At 42.5% G+C, this 22,365-nt stretch overlaps 1 protein-coding gene and 1 long non-coding RNA gene across 3 annotated transcripts; one reads left to right on the forward strand and one right to left on the reverse strand.

The window, feature by feature from the left end:
* Nucleotides 1-498: 498 nt before the first annotated feature.
* On the reverse strand, nt 499-22,365 carry YME1L (ATP-dependent zinc metalloprotease YME1L). 2 transcript variants are annotated; one of them, XM_073081275.1, is made up of 16 exons: nt 22,122-22,365; nt 21,514-22,030; nt 20,161-20,316; nt 17,453-17,585; nt 16,622-16,724; nt 15,572-15,782; nt 14,547-14,647; nt 13,678-13,806; nt 12,802-12,965; nt 11,840-12,005; nt 9,137-9,219; nt 8,760-8,860; nt 7,898-8,037; nt 6,650-6,756; nt 3,322-3,482; nt 499-669 (listed from the first exon to the last, which is right to left on the reverse strand). In XM_073081275.1, the coding sequence occupies exons 1-15, from the start codon at nt 22,155-22,157 to the stop codon at nt 3,326-3,328; spliced, it is 2,304 nt and encodes a 767-aa protein (XP_072937376.1). In that variant the 5' UTR covers nt 22,158-22,365; the 3' UTR covers nt 499-669; nt 3,322-3,325. The 2 variants fall into 2 exon arrangements, with proteins under 2 accessions (XP_072937376.1, XP_072937375.1); XM_073081274.1 differs by having other exon boundaries at nt 21,502-22,030.
* LOC140748657 (uncharacterized) lies at nt 4,908-5,342 on the forward strand. Its single transcript, XR_012102964.1, has 2 exons — nt 4,908-4,972; nt 5,202-5,342. It is a non-coding gene; the product is annotated as an uncharacterized LOC140748657 (long non-coding RNA).

Below are 22,365 nucleotides of genomic sequence, written 5' to 3' on the forward strand. Positions count from 1 at the left end.
ATTTTTGCGCATGGCGACGCATCGCCACACCGTACACACTACTGCATATAGACTGTATATATATACCATCGTATAGCGTGGCGTCGCCACGGCATGCGTCGCCACGCCAGAAATCGGTTTTACGTGCGGCTATAGATGTTTCACATCAAAATAAACACTATAAATTAATTTAGGTCATGTCTGAAATTCTTGCAAATAAATGTACCATCCTTGCAAATAATATATAAACTTGAATGTCACAAAATTTAACTTATCCTTTCCCGAACAAACAGCCCCTATGGGATCGCTTGTATTATAGAGGAATTAAAAAATGTTATAAAATGAAATATTACCATGATATATAAATCAACCTTGTTTAAGGTGACAAATCATTAATATCAATAGTATGTTTGCCTTCATAATTAAACTATTAATTATTATAATTTTTGTAATACTCAATACTTTATCATGTCATGAAAAATAGTTAAAAAGAAGACGTAACTCAAATAAAACACCGCGGAAGTTATACTTATCTTTATTGAATTTAATTTATATAATTACGGAGCTAGTAACAAGGCCGCCTGCAAAATTTCCAAACACACTTTCTCTATATATAATAATATTTGTACACATCCCGCGGTGCGTCTGTCTGTCCGTGCTAGCGTCTACTTTGGAAGACCGGGGGTTGAACTGGAATAAAATGTAAAAATAATTATTATTTATAAATGAAAAACCAAGCTTTTATAGTTGTAATCTATCGTACATATATGTTACCTTATACCTTCGATCACTAATAAAAACTAGATGCACAATCAGCGACAAAAAAACGGTGCGACGAAAAGAGCACCCAAATAGACATTTGGGTGCACAAACCTGTCAAAGTGATAGCTTATGACAGCTAGCTTATGTCGTAAAAATTTATTGCTTTTGGTAAGCAGTTTTTATCAACACCTTTAAATAATAGTGATAAGGTTGATTTTGCATTAATTTTAGATTCTGTCGCTTAGAATTTTATAAACACGTTTTACGCCACTTTTGAAGTTCATTTTTGTATGGGATTGTGTATCTAGTTATTTGTGATCGAAGCCTTATACACACAAAAAATCGAACATATCGCACAATCGCCATCGAACGCCGCCTCTAAATTCGTTAATCCTAATGATCCTGATAAGAACGATGGAACAGTAGTGTTAAGCGTCGCTGTATTCTGGTTTGAAGGGTATGACATACTTTTCCGAGGCGTTCCAGCTTAGTCCTCAGGGGTAGCGGCGCATCTGTGGCCGACCTCAAGTACATATCTAATTCTATCTGGGGTTGATTACAGATTTACAGATGTCCATGGGCGGCAGTAGCCATTTACCCTGAGCTGGACTACATGCTCGTCTGCTACACTATTTTAAAAGGAACTTAATCTTGAGAAGTAACAACGCACCTGTAGCCGACCTAAGCTAGAACTCTTGTCCTATCTAGGGTTGATTACAGATGTCCATAGGCGACAATAGCCACTTACCATCAGGTGGATTGCATGCTCGTCTGCTACTTTTATATTACTAAACAAGTAATTAATTTAAAAAATCAAAAACCCGACTGCACCAAAAAGGCTGAAGTAGAATTTCCAAAAGCAGTGAAATAGGCATTTCATTATTTTTATCCAGAAAGCCAAATACAAAGTTTTATAGTTGGTGTCTTAAGTTCAGAGTTTCCCTTTGCGTTGATCTCTGGCACAGCAACTCACTCATTTAGTCAGACAGTCATCTCGATGTGTATATACGAGTGTATATGTACTAGCTGACCCGGCAAACGTTGTGTTGCCATATAAATAAAAAAATGTTAAAAGTGAACAACCCTTATCACTTAGGGGTAAAAAAAATAGATAGTGGTCGATTTTCACTACTGAATATGTTTTTTTTTTTTTATAATATAGGAGTAGCAGACGAGCATGCAGTCCACCTCATGGTAAGTGGCTACTGCAGCCCATGGACATCTGTAATCAACCTCAGACAGGATTAGATATTCCTACCTGAGGTCGGCCACAGATGCGCCGCTACCCCTGAGGACTAAGCTGGAACGCCTCGGAAAAGTCTGTCTCCCTTACCACACCTATCAAACCGGAACACAGCAGCGCCTAACACTGCTGATATAAGGCAGTAATAGGTGTGGCGGTGGTGCTGCCGGAGTCGAACCACAAAGGGTTCTACCACCTTCTAATATGTATATAAAATTTGGTGAAAATCGGTGAAGCCGTTTCGAGAAGTACGGTAACTAACACGATAATTTTATATACAAGATATATAATATAATGTATGTGTAATCTACTCTTAAATTCCTTTATTTTGACACCCTACTCGATAGGTTTGGTTAACTTTTTTTAAAACGTGTTCCTATTCTTCTTAACTTCAGTAAATGAAACTTTTGGTCATTATTTTACCTCGTTAGAGGTAGAATTTCATTATTTTATCCAACAAGCCTGATACAAAATTTCATAGTGTTTGCTTCAAAATTGACGATTGTTCAAATGAACTTTTAACCCTTATTTTACCCTCTACGGGGTTGATTTTTCGGAGGAGGATAAATAAGTGCATCCTTGTTCCTATCCAGAAAGCCAAATACAAAATTTTATAGTAGTTGCTTCAAAATTAAAGGATTTCAAAAAAACTGTTTTCCCCTTATTTACCCTCTTAAGGGTAGAATTTCCAAAAGGCCTTTCTTAGTACTTATTCACACTATATAGAGAACCTATGTGCAAAATTTCAGAACTGTAAGGTCCTTGGTTTAGGCTTTACGTTGATTTCTGAAAAATGAAAAAGTCATTTAGTTAGTCAGTCAGTCAGCCACCTTCCTGTTTTATGTATATACAAATATGTTTTTATAATCTCCGTTTAATTTCCTTTCATTTGATACCCTACTCGATAGGTTCGCTTAACTTTATTTTTTAAATGTGTTACTATTTCGCGCCAAAAATCCGCCATTTTGACTTTTTTTTACTAACACCTATCTAAGGACACTCGGGTCATAGAGACAAATATAATGACACCTTAACTGTTGAAATTCATCCAGCCGTTTGTTAGATCGGATCAAATAAAGAAAGACAAACATACAAGATACGCGCGAAAAACATAACCCTTCCTTGGCAGTCGGGTAAAAAAAAAAAGCCTCACTAGGATTCCTTGTGTCGTGGGTGCCATGAACACAAACATAGACAAATACACAAACACCCAGACCCAGAAACAGAAATCTAAATTCATCATTTAGATATCTGTCTGGCCGGGGATCGAACCCGGGACCCTTTGCGCGTCAGACCGGGTCGTCGGGAAGTAAAAAAAATACGGTTAGTATAAGCACCTATCTACGCGGGCTGGGGTTGTGGACCCAAAAGCCCAGCGCTGGGCGCGGTGGGCGTGGGCTGGGTGCTAGCGGGGGCTTCCTTGGCTCGCTGGCGTTCCAGCTTAGTCTTCTCGCCAGACATTATCGCCTTTATGTCCTCTGCGTCTAGGGTCTCGTATCTGTCGGATATTTTTGAAATTGATATCTTATTTATTTAAAATTATTTTTTAGATATTCGATAGATGTTTCGTTATGGAGAATGTGGAGTTGAAACTTATAGATGCAGTTTGATGTTATTTACCAAAATGGGGTGTCCTAACAACATTTGACAAATAAAAGCATCTTTGTATTCTTATTTGTGTAGGTATTTTAGAACTGATTTGGCAGAATTTATTAAAATGTTAAATAGATTTTATTATAAAATTCTGTGAAATGTGTGAAAATAACTTATTAAAAATTTGGAAAAAATATTTTATATTATACAAAACAGCTATGTTTTGTATTCAGTTATTGAGATATTAGACCAGTGCCGAAGCCTTTAAAAATGGTAAAAAATGAAAAAAAAATACAATAGAATGAAACCCATTGGAAAAGGAGGGGAATATGATCAAAATGAAAGGAAAAATAAATTACGGTCGATCCGAGTTCGGGAAGTGGGAGGGGGTGAGCTTTTAAGGGTAAAAAATGGTTTATCTTGATTTCCGGCTAATCTACACGTCCTATGCGAAAAAGTTAAATGGCAAAGTTGTAGGTAATAAAAAGATCTACAACTTTTGTATTTGCAATTTTTTCACATAACCTCAAAATTTGGGTGAAAAATTAAAAAAACCAAGGTTTTGGTTTTTTATTTATATCTTTTTCAAAAAAAATTTTTTTTATACGAAATTTGGTGAAAACTTACCTTATTATGTCCCAAATACACTGTAATTTATTTGATTAAAAATATTTATTTTTTCGCCTTATATTCACTTAATATCAAAAAAGCATCCTAATTTTCAATCGAAAATTCTGACGTCAAAATATCAGCTTTTTTCAAAAAGTTTGGGGGCTTTTTGTTCGTTGAAATATCTACTTTCTGATGGTGTAAAAAAAATATACATAACTATAGGAAATGTTCTCAGAAAATGCAAAAAATTGAAAAAAACCCAAATTCAAAAAAAAAATTTATATCATTATGTACAATTTTGAGGTATTTATTAAAATTTACACTTTAATTACTCAAAAAACGTAAGATTTCATGTTTTATTGATAAATGAAAAAGTTGCAAATTAAAATATACTTCAATAATTAACAAACAAATAAGTTAATAAAGTTAATATTTAATAAGAGATCTACAATATTTTGAAAAAGTTGTAGAATCTTATATAAATAATATTTGTAGATGTCTATTTACTGCTGTTTTAAGATAAATTATATACCTGAGTGACCTTCGGTAAATTTTAGCCCATTGTAAGTTATTTCATAGAGAAGTGGGGACGGACCTAGGAGGGTCTGGGCCTTACTACATACCTGCTATTTCGTAGCAGCTGTAAAAAGCGTTAGCCAGTATTCGAGATACAGAGCAGTGTACAACATCGTTTTTAAAAATACACGTGCAGGCTCACTTACTCTAAGTGAATTGTGAGAAATTTACTTTATTCAAAAAATCGTTTGGAATCTACATAGCAAGGTAAATACAATCTGTATTTTAATCTATATTAATCAACTTTAAAATAAAAATAGTAATATTTTCTTTCATAAATAGTATGTTTAACATAACATAACCTAAAAAATTAAAATTGAATGATATTTTAGTACAAGAATAAAAAATAGTAATTTCGTTTATTTTATACAAACAAATTTAGTTATACTCATGATAAAACTTTGAAGGCATTATTAATTTAATTTTGTCTTTTCAGATTATCAGTATGGATGGATCTGTTTGTATAATCTGCAATAAGTCAGATGACAAGCAAGTGTATGAAATAAAAAAATCAGCTTTGAATCGTTATAGTGGAGTCTAGCAAGAAGAGAATCGACAATAAATACAATTGGGTTTTTTTCAATTTTTTGCATTTTCTGAGAACATTTCCTATAGTAATGTATATTTTTTTTACACCATCAGAAAGTAGATATTTCAACGAACAAAAAGCCCCCAAACTTTTTGAAAAAAGCTGATATTTTGACGTCAGAATTTTCGATTGAAAATTAGGGTGCTTTTTTGATATTAAGTGAAAATAAGGCGAAAAAATAAATATTTTTAATCAAATAAATTACAGTGTATTTGGGACATAATAAGGTAAGTTTTCACCAAATTTCTTAAAAAAATATTTTTTTTGAATAAGATATAAATAAAAAACCAAAAACTTGGTTTTTTGAATTTTTCACCGAAATTTTGAGATTATGTGAAAAAATTGCAAATACAAAAGTTGTAGATCTTTTTATTACCTACAACTTTGCCATTGAACTTTTTCGCATAGGACGTGTAGTTTAGCCGGAAATCAAGATAAACCATTTTTTACCCTTAAAAACTCACCCCCTCCCACTTCCCGAACTCGGATCGACCGTAATTTATTTTTCCTTTCATTTTGATCATATTTCCCTCCTTTTCCAATGGGTTTCATTCTATTGCAATTTTTTTGGTTTCAAAAATTATCGACCCTGGTCTATATAGACAATCCTATGTTCAAATAGGTAGTAGTACACATATTTGTAATTTAATATGACATTTATGTATACGCTGTGCATAAGTGTCTAAGTGGTTCATATCTGTATGCGAGTTCTCTTGTATGTATTTAGGCGTGTGTGCTCACGTGTCTGCGTGCGTGTGAACATGTGTGAGCATGTACATATGTATTTTTGTGAAAATCCGTGCGTGTGTGTGCGAGCATGTGTGAGTGTGTCTGTGTACACTTGCGTGCGAGCAAGTGTGTGTGTGTGTGTGTCTGTGCGCACATGGCCGTGTCTCTCTCTCTGTGTGTGTGTGTGTGTGTGTGTGTGTCTGTGCGCACGTGGCCGTGTCTGTGTGTGTGTGTGTGTGCGCACATGGTCGTGTCTCTGTGTGTGTGTGTGTCTGTGCGCACATGGTCGTCTCTGTGTGTGTCTGTACGCACATGGCCGTGTCTCTCTGTGTGTGTGTGTGTCTGTGCGCACGTGGCCGTGTCTCTGTGTGTGTGTGTCTGTGCGCACATGGTCGTGTCTGTGTGTGTGTGTCTGTACGCACATAGCCGTGTCTCTGTGTGTGTATGTGTGTCTGTGCGCATGTGGCGGTGCCCCTCTCTCTGTGTGTGTATGTCTGTGCGCACGTGGCCATGTCTCTGTGTGTGTGTGTCTGTGTGTTCGTGTTAGTGTTCGTGTGGTATCTCACTTGAGCAGCGCGTCGCTGAGCGCGCGGTGCTCGCGGCTGTGCGCGCGCAGGATGGTCTTGGCGCGCTCGTAGCTCTCCGCCAACAGCTTCTTGATCTCGCCGTCCACCTGCGACACAATCACAACGTTACACGCGGTTGACTCGGTAGCTGTTGCGCGCTGATGTAGTCAGTGAGCCAATGCGGTCGAACACAACTACAAGCATATACTCTGTGGCAACAGTAAGGGTACACTAAATGCGCTATATACCCGCAGGCGGGCGACGGAGGATGCCGGGGTCCCGCGCTGTCTTCATCTCGCTAATATATACCAATTTGCTGTTGCGAGTTTGCGACGCGATTCATTTCTATATTCAGAGCGGATCATAAATATCGAACCAATACAAAATCCATACAACACAAAATCCATAATCCCCAACGATGGGAAACATCACCCAATAGTGGGCATCACTAACCAGTTCACATATCTCACAGAAAAACGAAACAACACACTCCTCAAAACAAATCATTACAAAAAAACAAAAAATCCACCAGTGGGCAACATCACCCACCAGTGGGCAAAGTTTCCCACCAGTGGGCATCACTGAGCAGCTCATTAATATAGGAAACAAATTTAACTTAAAACAGCATATCATTCAACAAAAAATTGTCCAACAGTGGACAACAATTCCCAACAGTGGGCAACACTGATCAACTCACATATCTCACAGAAAAACGAAGCAACACACTCCTCAAAACAAATCATTACAACAAAACAAAAAATCTACCAGTGAGCAACATTACCCAACAGTGGGCAGTTTTTCAACAGTGGGAAAAATTACCCAACAGTCGGCAACGTTTCCCAACAGTGGGCCACACTAACCAGCCCAAATCATAAATATCGAAACCAATCGATAAAACGTCTTAATCCACAAAAAATCCCCATCAGTGGGCAACATCACCTAACGGTTGAAGGTGGTAGAAAACCTATTTCTACCTAATAACAGCAGTGTTAGGCGCTGCTGTGTTCCGGTTTGAAGGGTGTGGTAAGGGAGACAGACTTTTCCGAGGCGTTCCAGCTTAGTCCTCAGGGGTAGCGGCGCATCTGTGGCCGACCTCGGGTAGGAATATCTAATCCTATCTGGGGTTGATTACAGATGTCCATGTGCGGCAGTAGCCACTTACCATCAGGTGGACTGCATGCTCGTCTGCTACTTCTATATTATAAAAAAAGCAGTGGGCAAAGTTCCCCAGCAGTGGGCACCACTGACCAGCTCGCTGGTGGCGGGCCCCAGCGGCTCGTGCGGCGCGCGCGGCGGCAGGGCGCGCAGCCCCACCTTGTCGCTCATGCCCCACTCGCGGACCATGTGCCCCGCTATGGCCGTCGCCTGCTGTAGATCTGAGGAGGCACCTGGAAAAATACAAAATAAATATAAATAATTGTCCAATTTCAAGTATCTATCTATCTATAAAGCTTTAAGATAAGAACCCTGTGACAAACAAACATACAGCAGAGGCGTAGTGTTTGCTAGTGGTAGAAGCCTTTACGGTTCGACTCCGGCGGCACCACCGCCACACCTATTTCTGCCTAAAAACAGAAGTGTTAAGCGCTGTTGTGTTCTGGTTTGACGGGTCTGGTAAGGGAGACATACTTTACCGAGGCACTCCATTTTAGTTCTCAGGGATAGCAGTGCATCTATGGCCGACCGCAAATAAGAATATAATCCTATCTAGGGTTGATTACAAATGTCCATACAGCAGTAGCCACTTACCATCAGGTGGACTGCATACACGTCTGCTACGCCTGTTATAAAAAAAAAATAATAATAAAAAAATAAACAAAGCACTTGTGGATCACTTCAGATTGGAGTTACTAGGCAGGTTTTGCTAAAAACTTAAACTGCACCATTGGATTTTAATCTATCTTCCTAGACGGGAATAAATAAGTTCATTTTGAAAAAATAAACACCTGTATTATTGTGCCGTCGACTAGTGTCTCGTTCTCATAACTCCTTTCAGTATTTTTAGCTATTTCTTATAGTTTCGGATTTGATCCTGAAGGTCTATTTGAAAAATTCACCCTGTATAGGAAAAAAGTTCTCAAAGGTACGTGAAATATGCACTGGAACTCACCAGATGTGATCTTGTCCGGCCCATACACCAGCTCCTCAGCAGCTCTGCCACCCATCATGGTGTCCATTGTGGCCAGGAGTTGCTGCTTGGTCACGTGGTATCTGCAATTATGTTGACACGGGATTTTAAACTAGTCGATATCAGACTAAATAAACTAATTATTATGAACGTATGTAATGATGAGTAACAACACTTTTGAAGTTATTTTTTTGGAAAAAAGAAACAATGAAATGAAAATATCCGAGGATAGAAACACAAAACAAGTAATTGGTCATGTACATGTCAAATATAGTGGGTTCTGTATTAAGTATATGTTAAAAATTAAAAAACGTATAAATTAAAAACTTGAAAAGAAAAAATAAATATAGTAAGGTTACCTCTCCTTCGCGGGAATGTAGGCAGTGTGTCCCAGGGATGGTCCGCGCGGGATGATCGTCACTTTGTGTAACGGATGGGCGTCCTGTAGGACACATAAATATAGCATTTAACAAGATATTTAATTATTTACATACTTACATTGATATTAGTGATATAAATTTTAAATTAAACCTAGATAATAGCTAGGCATTCTTTTGAAAAAAAAAATACAATTATCTCGAAATTAAGTTAAAAATATACTCGAATAAATTAAACATTCCCTTCCCTACCTATATACCTCATGCTACCCTAGTATAATAAGCCACGATCGAGTGTCCCCCACAGTGTCGAACCTATCAGCGTCACTCTGGCCTCTTCTAGACACATTGATACTATCTTTGCACTTGTCTATTTTAAGAGAACTCCTCCCTCGTCGTCCCCATACACCCCCATGCTGAGCACCCTGTCCCCCCTACCTTGGTGTAGTAGGCCACGACCGCGTGTCCTCCCTCGTGGCAGGCGGTGATGGCGTTGGCCTCGTCGTCCCCATACACCCCCATGCTGAGCACCCTGTCCCCCCTACCTTGGTGTAGTAGGCCACGACCGCGTGTCCTCCCTCGTGGCAGGCGGTGATGGCGTTGGCCTCGTCGTCCCCATACACCCCCATGCTGAGCACCCTGTCCCCCCTACCTTGGTGTAGTAGGCCACGACCGCGTGTCCTCCCTCGTGGCAGGCGGTGATGGCGTTGGCCTCGTCGTCCCCATACACCCCCATGCTGAGCACCCTGTCCCCCCTACCTTGGTGTAGTAGGCCACGACCGCGTGTCCTCCCTCGTGGCAGGCGGTGATGGCGTTGGCCTCGTCGTCCCCATACACCCCCATGCTGAGCACCCTGTCCCCCCTACCTTGGTGTAGTAGGCCACGACCGCGTGTCCTCCCTCGTGGCAGGCGGTGATGGCGTTGGCCTCGTCGTCCCCATACACCCCCATGCTGAGCACCCTGTCCCCCCTACCTTGGTGTAGTAGGCCACGACCGCGTGTCCTCCCTCGTGGCAGGCGGTGATGGCGTTGGCCTCGTCGTCCCCATACACCCCCATGCTGAGCACCCTGTCCCCCCTACCTTGGTGTAGTAGGCCACGACCGCGTGTCCTCCCTCGTGGCAGGCGGTGATGGCGTTGGCCTCGTCGTCCCCATACACCCCCATGCTGAGCACCCTGTCCCCCCTACCTTGGTGTAGTAGGCCACGACCGCGTGTCCTCCCTCGTGGCAGGCGGTGATGGCGTTGGCCTCGTCGTCCCCATACACCCCCATGCTGAGCACCCTGTCCCCCCTACCTTGGTGTAGTAGGCCACGACCGCGTGTCCTCCCTCGTGGCAGGCGGTGATGGCGTTGGCCTCGTCGTCCCCATACACCCCCATGCTGAGCACCCTGTCCCCCCTACCTTGGTGTAGTAGGCCACGACCGCGTGTCCTCCCTCGTGGCAGGCGGTGATGGCGTTGGCCTCGTCGTCCCCATACACCCCCATGCTGAGCACCCTGTCCCCCCTACCTTGGTGTAGTAGGCCACGACCGCGTGTCCTCCCTCGTGGCAGGCGGTGATGGCGTTGGCCTCGTCGTCCCCATACACCCCCATGCTGAGCACCCTGTCCCCCCTACCTTGGTGTAGTAGGCCACGACCGCGTGTCCTCCCTCGTGGCAGGCGGTGATGGCGTTGGCCTCGTCGTCCCCATACACCCCCATGCTGAGCACCCTGTCCCCCCTACCTTGGTGTAGTAGGCCACGACCGCGTGTCCTCCCTCGTGGCAGGCGGTGATGGCGTTGGCCTCGTCGTCCCCATACACCCCCATGCTGAGCACCCTGTCCCCCCTACCTTGGTGTAGTAGGCCACGACCGCGTGTCCTCCCTCGTGGCAGGCGGTGATGGCGTTGGCCTCGTCGTCCCCATACACCCCCATGCTGAGCACCCTGTCCCCCCTACCTTGGTGTAGTAGGCCACGACCGCGTGTCCTCCCTCGTGGCAGGCGGTGATGGCGTTGGCCTCGTCGTCCCCATACACCCCCATGCTGAGCACCCTGTCCCCCCTACCTTGGTGTAGTAGGCCACGACCGCGTGTCCTCCCTCGTGGCAGGCGGTGATGGCGTTGGCCTCGTCGTCCCCATACACCCCCATGCTGAGCACCCTGTCCCCCCTACCTTGGTGTAGTAGGCCACGACCGCGTGTCCTCCCTCGTGGCAGGCGGTGATGGCGTTGGCCTCGTCGTCCCCATACACCCCCATGCTGAGCACCCTGTCCCCCCTACCTTGGTGTAGTAGGCCACGACCGCGTGTCCTCCCTCGTGGCAGGCGGTGATGGCGTTGGCCTCGTCGTCCCCATACACCCCCATGCTGAGCACCCTGTCCCCCCTACCTTGGTGTAGTAGGCCACGACCGCGTGTCCTCCCTCGTGGCAGGCGGTGATGGCGTTGGCCTCGTCGTCCCCATACACCCCCATGCTGAGCACCCTGTCCCCCCTACCTTGGTGTAGTAGGCCACGACCGCGTGTCCTCCCTCGTGGCAGGCGGTGATGGCGTTGGCCTCGTCGTCCCCATACACCCCCATGCTGAGCACCCTGTCCCCCCTACCTTGGTGTAGTAGGCCACGACCGCGTGTCCTCCCTCGTGGCAGGCGGTGATGGCGTTGGCCTCGTCGTCCCCATACACCCCCATGCTGAGCACCCTGTCCCCCCTACCTTGGTGTAGTAGGCCACGACCGCGTGTCCTCCCTCGTGGCAGGCGGTGATGGCGTTGGCCTCGTCGTCCGGCAGCCGCGTCCGCCGCGCGGGGCCCATCAGCACCTTGTCCCGGGCCTCCTCCAGGTGGCACATCGATACAGTCTTCGCGCCTTCTATCGCTGCCCTGGGGGACAAAAATGACATAAAAATATATAAGGGTACTTATATACGGATACACTTTCTTAACGTAAATAAAGAGAACGCAGGTCACAGAAGGTGGTGACCGCGGACGAGTGCTATTAGCGTACCCATGGTCCCGACAAAGAGCGTTCAGAAGAACACCGTGGGGTTTTAGCCGGTAAGAGTCCGTGAAGGGTTTTCCTACGAAAAAAAAAAAAGGTCACAGAAGGTGGTAGACCTTAACCCTTTCTAGTTCAATTTCGAAGGCACTGCCACACTGTCACATTTACACCTATTTCTGTCTAGTAACAGTAGTGTTAAGCGCCATACAGTAGTGGAGACATACTTTTCCGAGGCTTTCCAGCTTAGTACTCAGGCACATCTGTGGACAACCTCAAGAAGGAATCTAATCTTATCTGGAGATTTGATTACAGACGTCTATTGGTGATAGTGGTCATTGATCGTCAGATGGACTGCAGTATTTTGAAGGTGGTAGAACCCTTTATGGTTCGACTCCGGCGGCACCACCGCCACACCTATTTCTACCTAATAACAGCAGTGTTAGGCGCTGCTGTGTTGCGGTTTGAAGGGTGTGGTAAGGGAGACAGACTTTTCCGAGGCGTTCCAGCTTAGTCCTCAGGGGTAGCGGCGCATCTGTGGCCGACCTCAGGTAGGAATATCTAATCCTATCTGGGGTTGATTACAGATGTCCATGGGCGGCAGTAGGCACTTACCATCAGGTGGACTGCATGCTCGTCTGCTACTCTTATATTATAAAAAAAAAAAAAAAAAAAACTCACTTGAGCGCGGCCTGGTTAACCATAGACTCCAGGTCAGCACCAGTGAAGCCGGTGGTGCCTCGGGCCAGAGCGTCCACATCAACGTCACCGTGAGCAGATATCCTCGCCACGTAGAGACGGAGGATCTCCAGGCGGCCGGAGTAGTCCGGCGTGGGTACTGACACCTGGGGAAACAACGAAATATGTTATTTATATTGATAGGTTAGATAAATAGAACATTTATTCTCAAAAACTTAAACACAACACATTTTATACAATGCAAAATATACCCAAATAAATCGATGGTTTTTATCAAAACTGGCCTGTGTTTTAAATGTTATCCTCTCATGCTAAGAGGAGTAGGGTTCGCGCCAAACTGCTAGTCCGCTCCGAATACAGAAACGAGTCGCGTCACAACAGTAAATTGTACATATGAGGGACTGCGCTCTCGTACGCGGGTAAGTAGCTGCGCTAGTGTGCCCTTACGTTACTACGGAGTATACGCTTATAGTTGTGTGCGACCGCATTGGCTCTCTGACTACACCTGCTAAGAAGCTGCTGTTAAGAAACTCGGCCTCTCGATCGAGGGGTCCGAAGTTCGAATCCCAGGCACAAACCTCTGATTTTTCAAAGTTACGTGCGTATTAGAAATTAATTATCACTTGCTAAACGGTGAAGGAAAACATCGTGAGGAAACCTGCATACCTGAGAGATTTATATAAAAAAATCTTAAAGATATGTGAAACTACCAATACGCACTTGTCCAGCGCGGTGGACTATGGCCTAATCCTTCTCATTCTGAGAGGAGACCCGTGCCGAACAGTGGTTGTCCCACTGCTAGGCACGTGGGTACTGGGTAATGGGTTGATGATGATGATGATACCAGCGAGTACATACCTCGACGTCGAAGCGTCCGGGGCGCAGCAGCGCGAGGTCGAGGTCGTCGCGGCGGTTGGTGGCGCCGAGCACTATCACACCCTCGTTCTGGTGGAAGCCGTCCATCTCCGACAGCAGCTGGTTGATCGTCTGAAACATATGTAGAAACCTTAGTTATTGTTATAGTCTGTGTAATGGTCGTAGATTATATATTATACTTTTTTTCTATAAGGTAGAAGTCGGAAACGGGTATGCAATCCCATGAATGTTAGGTGGCTTCTGCAGCTTAAGGATATCCGTAATAAATCCCCAATAAGATTAGACTACCCCTAAAACTAAGTTGGAATGAACCGTGGCAGAACACTATGTGATTAGACTCCGAAGGTATCACCGCCACACCTATTTCTACCTAATAACTGCAGCGTTACGCTATCGTATTCTGGTTTGATGGATTTGGTAAGGGAGACATACTTTTCAGAGGCATTCCAGCTGAATGAGGCCGACCTCAGGTAGGAGTCTTATCCTATCTGCGGTTGTTTACAGATGTTCAAGTGGAATGCATGCTCGTCTGCTACTCCCATATTATATATCGGACTAAGTTTGAAAATCTCGGAAAAGTATGTCTCCTTTACCACACCCTTCAAACCAGAACACAGCAGCGCTTAACACTGCTGTTATTAGACATAAATACGTGTGGCGGTGGTGCTGCCTGAGTCGAACCACAAAGGGTTCTGCCACTTTCTACCAAACAATGCATCATAACTCCAAAATTGATCAAAATCGGCATTGATATGTACCATTTTGCATTTTTGAATTTCCGAGAAGCTTTACCTTCAACATAATAACAATACTGTAAAATAACACAATCTAAATATAATTTTTTTAGTTACCTGGTTAGCGTAAGGGTGCAACACACTGTTGGTCCTCTTGGCCCCGACGGAGTCTATCTCGTCTATGAAGATCACGCATGGCGCACGCTCTTTGGCAGCTTCTGTAAAGTAAATATTGACATTTAAAATAAATTTCTAATAAAAAGAAGTTTGCGGAGATTTCTTTTTAGAAAACTCTTTCATTTGATATCCATATCATTTTCGGAGCATAATAAAGTAATTGGCCCGTCATCTTGGAGCGTCGGTGATATTATATTGAGAATAAATATAGTTCAAAAAACTAAAAAACACGCTTTTATGATAAAATCAACTAAACAGTACAAAAATGTGCTCCACTTATCAGTTTTCGAAAAGCACCCCACACTTTTTCCACAATTATACAATTTACTGTTCCTTAACTGATTCCTAGATTGAAAATTATTTTGTACTTTTTAGTTGATTTTATCGTAAAAGCGTGTTTTTTAGTTTTTTGAACTATATTTATTTTATTAATATTTAGTATTTGTTGTTATAGCGACCATCATTATGCATCGTCTGTAAAAAATCAAGTGTCTATCTATTATGGTTTAAGAGATAAAGGCCTGTGACTCACGAACAGACAGCGGAGGGTTTCGTTTTATCCTTTGAGTACAGAATCCTAAAAATCATTCTACAAGATGGCATTATAGATATGTTTCAGTACATTGGAGTTATAGGGAAATAACATTATTATTTTTCAAAACTAAAAATCAATCTAGTAATTATTAGTATTAGTAATTGCCTGTATTATTAGTAATTGCCTGAACTCTCCCTAAGGCGCTTTCTCTCGCCTCGAAAATCGTAAACCTGACGATGTTGATAAGGACAATGGTACAAAATTATTAAAATCGTGTATTGTCATCGGTTTTAGATAATTTTTCAAAATTTTGAATTAAACTGAACGTTCAAAGTGGATAGAAATCGGGTTCAAAGATTCCGTTACTGTTACGTACATACATACAACCCAAGCTAATAAAAGCGTGGTAAAAATATAATCTATAACTCACTGAACAGATCCCGCACCCTCCTGGCGCCCTGTCCCACTAGGATCTCGTCGAACTCCGGCCCCGCGGCGTGGAAGAAGGGCACACGGGCCTCCCCGGCCACCGCCCTGGCGAGCAAGGTCTTGCCGGTGCCCGGAGGACCCACCAGCAACACTCCCTTGGGCAACTTGCCGCCGAGGGACGAGAACTTCTCCGGGGACTTCAGGAACTCCACCTGGGGTTGAAGGGTTTTGTTAGTAAATTACGAAAAAATTGTAATTAAAGTGAAATTAAAAGGATTAGGAGGCCAAATCCCTCTCGTCTGCTTAGGGTATTGTACCCCCTCTTGGCATAGACAAGTAGATTTTCTTTCAACTTACGTTCTTTTCGAATATTATTTATTACGAACCCTCCCCCCTGATGAGAGATGATAGCCAAGAGGTTAGAAGCTCTTCGATTAACCGCTCGTGCGTACGAGGGGTATAATCAAACGACGTATAACAAAAAACTGCAAAGTATGAGTCGAATTCACTATGGAAATCCCGACCACAATGAAAGAAAGTATATCTATACTAATATTATAAAGAGGAAAACTTTGTTCGTTTGTTTGATTGTAATGAATAGGCTCAAAAACTACCGGACCGATTTTAAAAATTCTGTCACCATTCGAAAGCTACATTATCCACGAGTAACATAGGCTATATTTTATATGAAAGTGTCAGCTAGTATTTACATAATAAGAATGATCAATGTGATTTTTAATTCGTGTGCCCGGTGTTATTGACGTTATTGTATCCGTGCATGTATGCATGTATGTATGTACGCAACAATGAACGTACACTTGTGTGATTATGTGTGTGTGTGATTATTATGTGCATACCATAATATACACCTACACAAAATAAATCACCAAGTTTCATACTAATCATATTAAAAATATCGCGTGCTTTAAGGTAAAAGGGCCTATAGCTAAGGGTTAATAGGGATTTATGCTGAAAGGGCACATAAAAATTTTTATATAGCTATAGGCCCTTTTACCTTTAAGCACGCGATATACAACAAAATGCAACATACAACATCCTTGAGCTCCTGCTTGGCCTCGTCCGCTCCCTTCACGTCGTCGAAGGTGACGGAGATGTCTTCGGGGTCCACCTCCACCTGGCTGCCGAGCTGGATCCTGCGCATGTTGTGATCCTTTACTGATTATACGCTGATTGTCTACTACATACACACAATGGGACATTTTGTTACATCACTAGAAATGCGGTAAAACTCGACAGCACTACCACTACACCTACTTTATCACTACTGTGTAAAACCAGGTAATTTTTTTACTAGGGCCGCCACTGTGTAACACTACTGTATTTTGGTAGAGTGGTGTGCCGGCACTTTGAATGATGATGCATCCTATCTTACTCCTGAGTGATAGTAACGCACTTGTAGCGTCCATGCTTATCAGTGGTAACAGTATATTTAGGTTTAATTACAGATGTCCATGGATGACAGACACCACTCCACATAAGGTGGACAGCATACTCATATACTTTATTTTATAAAAACAAATTTCTTGCAACATCTTCCCTTTAGCTACATGTCAACAGATGGCGCCACATAAAGCTGAATCATGCTATTGACATTTTGTAATTATCTTTTTATATACACGCAACAAAGTAACACTTACTATAAGGGATCGAATGCCAGATTATATTATGATGTGTATTATATGATGCATACTTTCATCCTGAAATTATTTACACATTGTATACAAACGCAGCAAAGCGTAGTTAAGTAAACCCTTTCAGCGATTTTCTTTACATATATTTAAGAGCTGGTAAAATTAGTGGTGTTCCAGTATTTCCTACGGTGTCTAAGTTGAAACGTATCACATTCCAAAGGGCTATTTACCGGAAGACGGTCCCGCTGACGGAGGCCATGAGGCTCACGAAGATGGCCAGGAACAGCACGATGGTGAGGAGTTGCTGCACCAGCTTCAGGTATTTGGAGGCCTTCGTGCCACGAGCATTCTCTGGGTGAGAGCCTGGAAGCATCAAATGTAAGAATGTAGAATAATTTAACTGAATAGCAATAAGTGTGGTAAAACTAATATGGTTTAACTTTATTTTTTCTTTTGTTGACGAGGGGGAAACCTTCAAACGGTACCCGACGCCATGGGAGTGACGCCGGGTTATGTGCGATTTTTACCGCACTATAACCCCCCCGGTGGCCGTCCTCAGCGTTTGTTGGAGAACTCCGGGATCTCCAACGGAACACAACCGGAGTCCTCCTAAAACGATGCCCTTCTATCGGGCTCTGCCCTGGGAGGAGCAATTTACGCTCCTCTCACATCCCCTGGTGCTTACAGCGATATGCGACCACACAAACCGCTGTCCTTCCCGGGGTCGCTTGCTGGACGGTTTGAGGTCCCACTCTTGCCGCCCGCAACACCGAAAGCCCCTTTTAGTCGCCTCTTACGACAGGCAGGGGATACCGTAGCTCTATTCTGGTCCCGGTACTACAGGGACAAGAATATGGTTTGACCTAGTACCATCTGCACTTTTTAATATATTTTTTTACAATATAGAAGATGCAGACGAGCAAGCAGTCCACCTGATGGTAAATGGCTAGTGCCGCCCACGGACATCTGTAATCGGACAGGATAAGATTAGATTCCTAAGGTCAGCTACAGATGCGCCGCTACCCCTGACTAAGCTGGAATGCCTCGGAAAAGTATGTCTCATTTACCACACACTTCAAACCAGAACACAGCAGCGTTTAACACTGCTGTTATATATATATCTATCTTCTTTACCATACCATTCAAATCAGAACACAGCTGGTTAAGCTTTGCTGTTATTAAGCAGATATAGGCGTAGGATGGTGCCACAGGAGTCGAACCACAATGTGTTCTACCACCTCTAAGTACAACTCTACACTAAGCCTCATTAATTAGGGTGATTGAAGGTGGTAGAACCCTTTGTGGTTCGACTCCGGCGGCACCACCGCCACACCTATTTCTGCCTAATAACAGCAGTGTTAGGCGCTGCTGTGTTCCGGTTTGAAGGGTGTGGCAAGGAAGACATACTTTTCCGAAGCGTTCCAGCTTAGTCCTCAGGAGTAGCGGCGCATTTGTGGCCGATCTCAGGTAGGAATATCTAATCCTATCTGGGGTTGATTACAGGTGTTCATGGGCGGCAGTGGCACTGTGCAGGTGGACTGTATGCTCGTCTGCAAAACCAACATCTATGGGCAGCAGTGACTACCTATCATCTGATGAATGATATCATATGCTACTTCAGTGCTATTCAAAAAAGTTGTTGGTATGTAATGAATTAGTACAAGTGGCAATTTGCCATGAGTATTTCTGTGTTACAAGATGGATACCTCATTTGTAATACATATATACTATGCATATTGTAGCTCATATTTGCATTTAATTTTATAAAACCTAAAATATTTCATATTCAACTAATAGTATTTGACACAATAATGTTTGAAAAATAATCTCCTGGTTTCAAATTCACAACATTCACACACTAACATCCCATATGGCAGAGTGGCCACCAGTCCAGTACTAGCTAAGGGCTCGTACACAAAACTGCGATGCGACGCGATGCGAATTCGCAACGCAGAAAATTGCGACACGAATTGCTGCGATGCGATATCGTGCGGCATAGCGTCTCCCTGGGTGACCATTCTTTCGACAACCGTCAACCGAACGGAACGTATTTTGAAAATTAGGACGTGACATGAATAGTAAAAAGAAATTTGCACTTTTGTTATTGCTTAAGAGATACAGGAAAGAGTAACAAAGAGACTTTTTGGGTTCATCCATTTATAATATATATATATTTTTTATATTTAGTTTCCCAAAGAACAGGGCGCTCCTCAATCAGTAATATAAAAAAGTCAACGACGTACTTTGTCATTTTTTTACATTAAAGTATACGTCTTCCCACCCAACAAATACAGACACAAACATACAGACCTGTATGTCTTCTCCACACGCTGTCTCAGAACGAACTAAAAATGGCGTCAACAAGTGTGACGAAACATCGCATTAATGCGCGATGCGAATTAATTCGCAAGTTCTTGCGATGCGTCGAGGGAGCTCGCAGATTTTTATGATGCGACGTCGCATCGCAGTTTTGTGTACGAGCACTAAGTCAAAACATCTAGTGAAGTAGCGGTAGATGTATGTACATTTAAAAAGAGTCCTGAAAAGTACCAGTCCAGTCTGAAACACAGTGATTCCGCGTTACTCCCTAGCTGAAGAAATTATGATTTTAGATATCTAATCTGGGTGTTGTGACAACTTAACTTTATTTTGTGTTTATTTTGTGTCCATGTCACACACATTACTGGAAAAATCCTAGTGTGGGGCTATGAGTGATGTTACAGAGAGAAAGTTGATGTGGCGACTTCCCGCTACTCGTCAAAAGATGGCGCCACTAGTACTCTGAATCACGCTATAGAAGTTTTATAAACATCATGCATAAACACAAGTTCCGAACTAAGACTGTCGTAGCACAGCCGCTGTCCAGGCATGATCACCTAGCCCGGCAAGATACCTCAACTTGCCAATGTGCTATTACACCAAAAAGTACGAAACTCACCGGCAAGGTATCCCTCAGCGAACGCAATCTTAATCTTGTCCTTTTGCTGGCTGGAGAGAACGGAGTCCTCGCTGAGCAGCTTCTCCAACCTCGGGGCCACTTCCGGCCCGAGGTTAGTGCCTGATTTCTCTGCCGAGTCGCTGCTGACATTGAGTCCTGAGGACAGTGAAGGTACCCTTAAGAATAAATGCTTTCTACACTTACAGTCCCACATTAGGATTCCCTATGGGTGGCATTGACACACACACAAGGACGAACAGCACCCAGACCCAGAACAGATATATAAATTCATGACTCAGATAACTGTCTGGCATGGGATTGAACCTGGAACCCTTTACTCATTGGATTGGTATCGTGAACGCACCGCCACCTGTTGGATTGCTATTAATGACTGTTATTCTGCTATGACTACTGTCTATTCTTGATTTTGTTTCGTAGTCAACCAAATAGTATGATGCTACTGCCGTAATCAACCCCATTTAAGATTAAAGCTTTCATTCCTTAAATCGAACCACAAATGGTTCTACCACCCTCTAATACAGCTAAGTTTCTTTCATTCTAAAGCAAGAATAAATATAACATAATAAAATAGAATCACAAATCATCTACCCCTAAACAAACCCTACTTAGATAATTAGATTAATTAAATTACTATAATTATGTTCTGTACTACAACCTCTACACCAGAGAGACTAAAACATTCATTGTCATTAAATGAAAATTTATTAAATGTTTTAAAACTAGGATTTTGTTTTAATCCAAAATTGAAGCCATACTGTGTGTATCAATGATGATGTATGATGAAATATGACAAAATCTAGTGTAATGTATAAATTTATTGTGAACTAAAACGTAGATTATGAAACACTAAATTTTTGTATTCTATTCTATGGAAGATAACACATGGACATGAACAGCATGCATGTTCCAATTTAATAGTCTTGTCGTGTAATATGTCTTTTTGAGACCTCGGAAAGATATTTGTATTCTAAGTAAATTTCAAAATTACATTGGCTCCCATGATTTAGCATGAGACAACATAAGATTATAAAGTTTATGTACAATTACTAACTGTACTGTAACTGTGATGTGACTCAAGCAACGGAAAACATAAAACTAAGTATTCGCTACATCTATCAATTAATTATACTTTGTAACATATCCCATACTAATCCCTTTTATGTCTGTTACTAATAATCAAACTATGCAATGTTATATTTACCAAAAATTTTCTTTACATTATCAAATTTGAAATTTTCTCTTTGGTAAGTAAAATTGGATAGATTGATTATTGGCAGGTATTAAAACATAAGCACGCGGACAAAAGCTAAGCATACTGACCCAAGAACTTACGGAGTCTATTAATGAGGTTGGGGTTTCTCTTGAGGTCAGCGTGGATACTCCTCTCTGTTTTGAAGCCACGCACTTGTATATTGTAGTTGAACTGGCTACCCAGTGCACTCCTGGCCAACAGACCCACGAAGTTGTCTGTAAAACTGAACTTAGTGTTCCTCCCGCGCAGGTCCACTACAACTGTAGGCTCTGACCAACCATTTTTGTTCTTCTCAAATGAACCCGACGATATGTAGGAGACTTTCTTCGCTGATGATGTATTTGCTATGTTTCTCAAGCTGTTCCGAGTCCCGGCTAGCGACGCAACGGCTCGGATGTCGATACTGCGCATCTCAGCTAAGACATTCTTCTCGAAATTACGAAGAGACTCCTCTAGGCTGTCCGAACAAATGGTTGCATCGTACGCAGCCGCCGCGCCCTCGTTAGCCTTCACATGTTTGCTTTTAACGCTGCTCTGCTTCCTTTGTTTAAAAACACTCGCGTAACGCGATGATAACTGGCTAAAACTAATAAGAATCTGCAACAAAACAGGTTATGAGTTGACAAAACAATACCATTGCGTTTTTAGCTATTTCATAAACTCGATCGTGTTTTTACGCGAAATTCACCTGATTTTGACTATTTATAGAATTCAGTGAGAACATGTTACATGTAGATGAAGTGAGTGTTTCTGTTTTTTCCAAGTGCACTCGAAAATTTTGTAGGTAGACTATTCTTACGTCAATTCGTGTAGCAAAACATGGCGAATTATTCGCTTTTCTATGACCTCTATGGAAGAGAGAAAGGACTGTAAACTGCGGAGCCGGGAAATCGAAAGTGAATATTACACATATGATAACGTAGTTAAAGTTA

This window comes from Epargyreus clarus, unplaced genomic scaffold, assembly GCF_041222505.1.
Source record: "Epargyreus clarus isolate Ecla_fem2 unplaced genomic scaffold, WU_Ecla_fem_2.2 ptg000016l, whole genome shotgun sequence".
Lineage (NCBI taxonomy): Eukaryota > Metazoa > Arthropoda > Insecta > Lepidoptera > Hesperiidae > Epargyreus > Epargyreus clarus.

Coding starts and splice junctions, on each gene's coding strand:
- YME1L (XM_073081274.1), bottom strand. CDS start 22,157: ATGTTCTCACTGAATTCTATAAATAGTCAAAATCAG. Junction 8,038..8,759: donor GCCGGACAAGATCACATCTG/GTGAGTTCCAGT, acceptor GTATTTTTCCAG/GTGCCTCCTCAGATCTACAG. Junction 3,483..6,649: donor CTCAGCGACGCGCTGCTCAA/GTGAGATACCAC, acceptor AATATCCGACAG/ATACGAGACCCTAGACGCAG.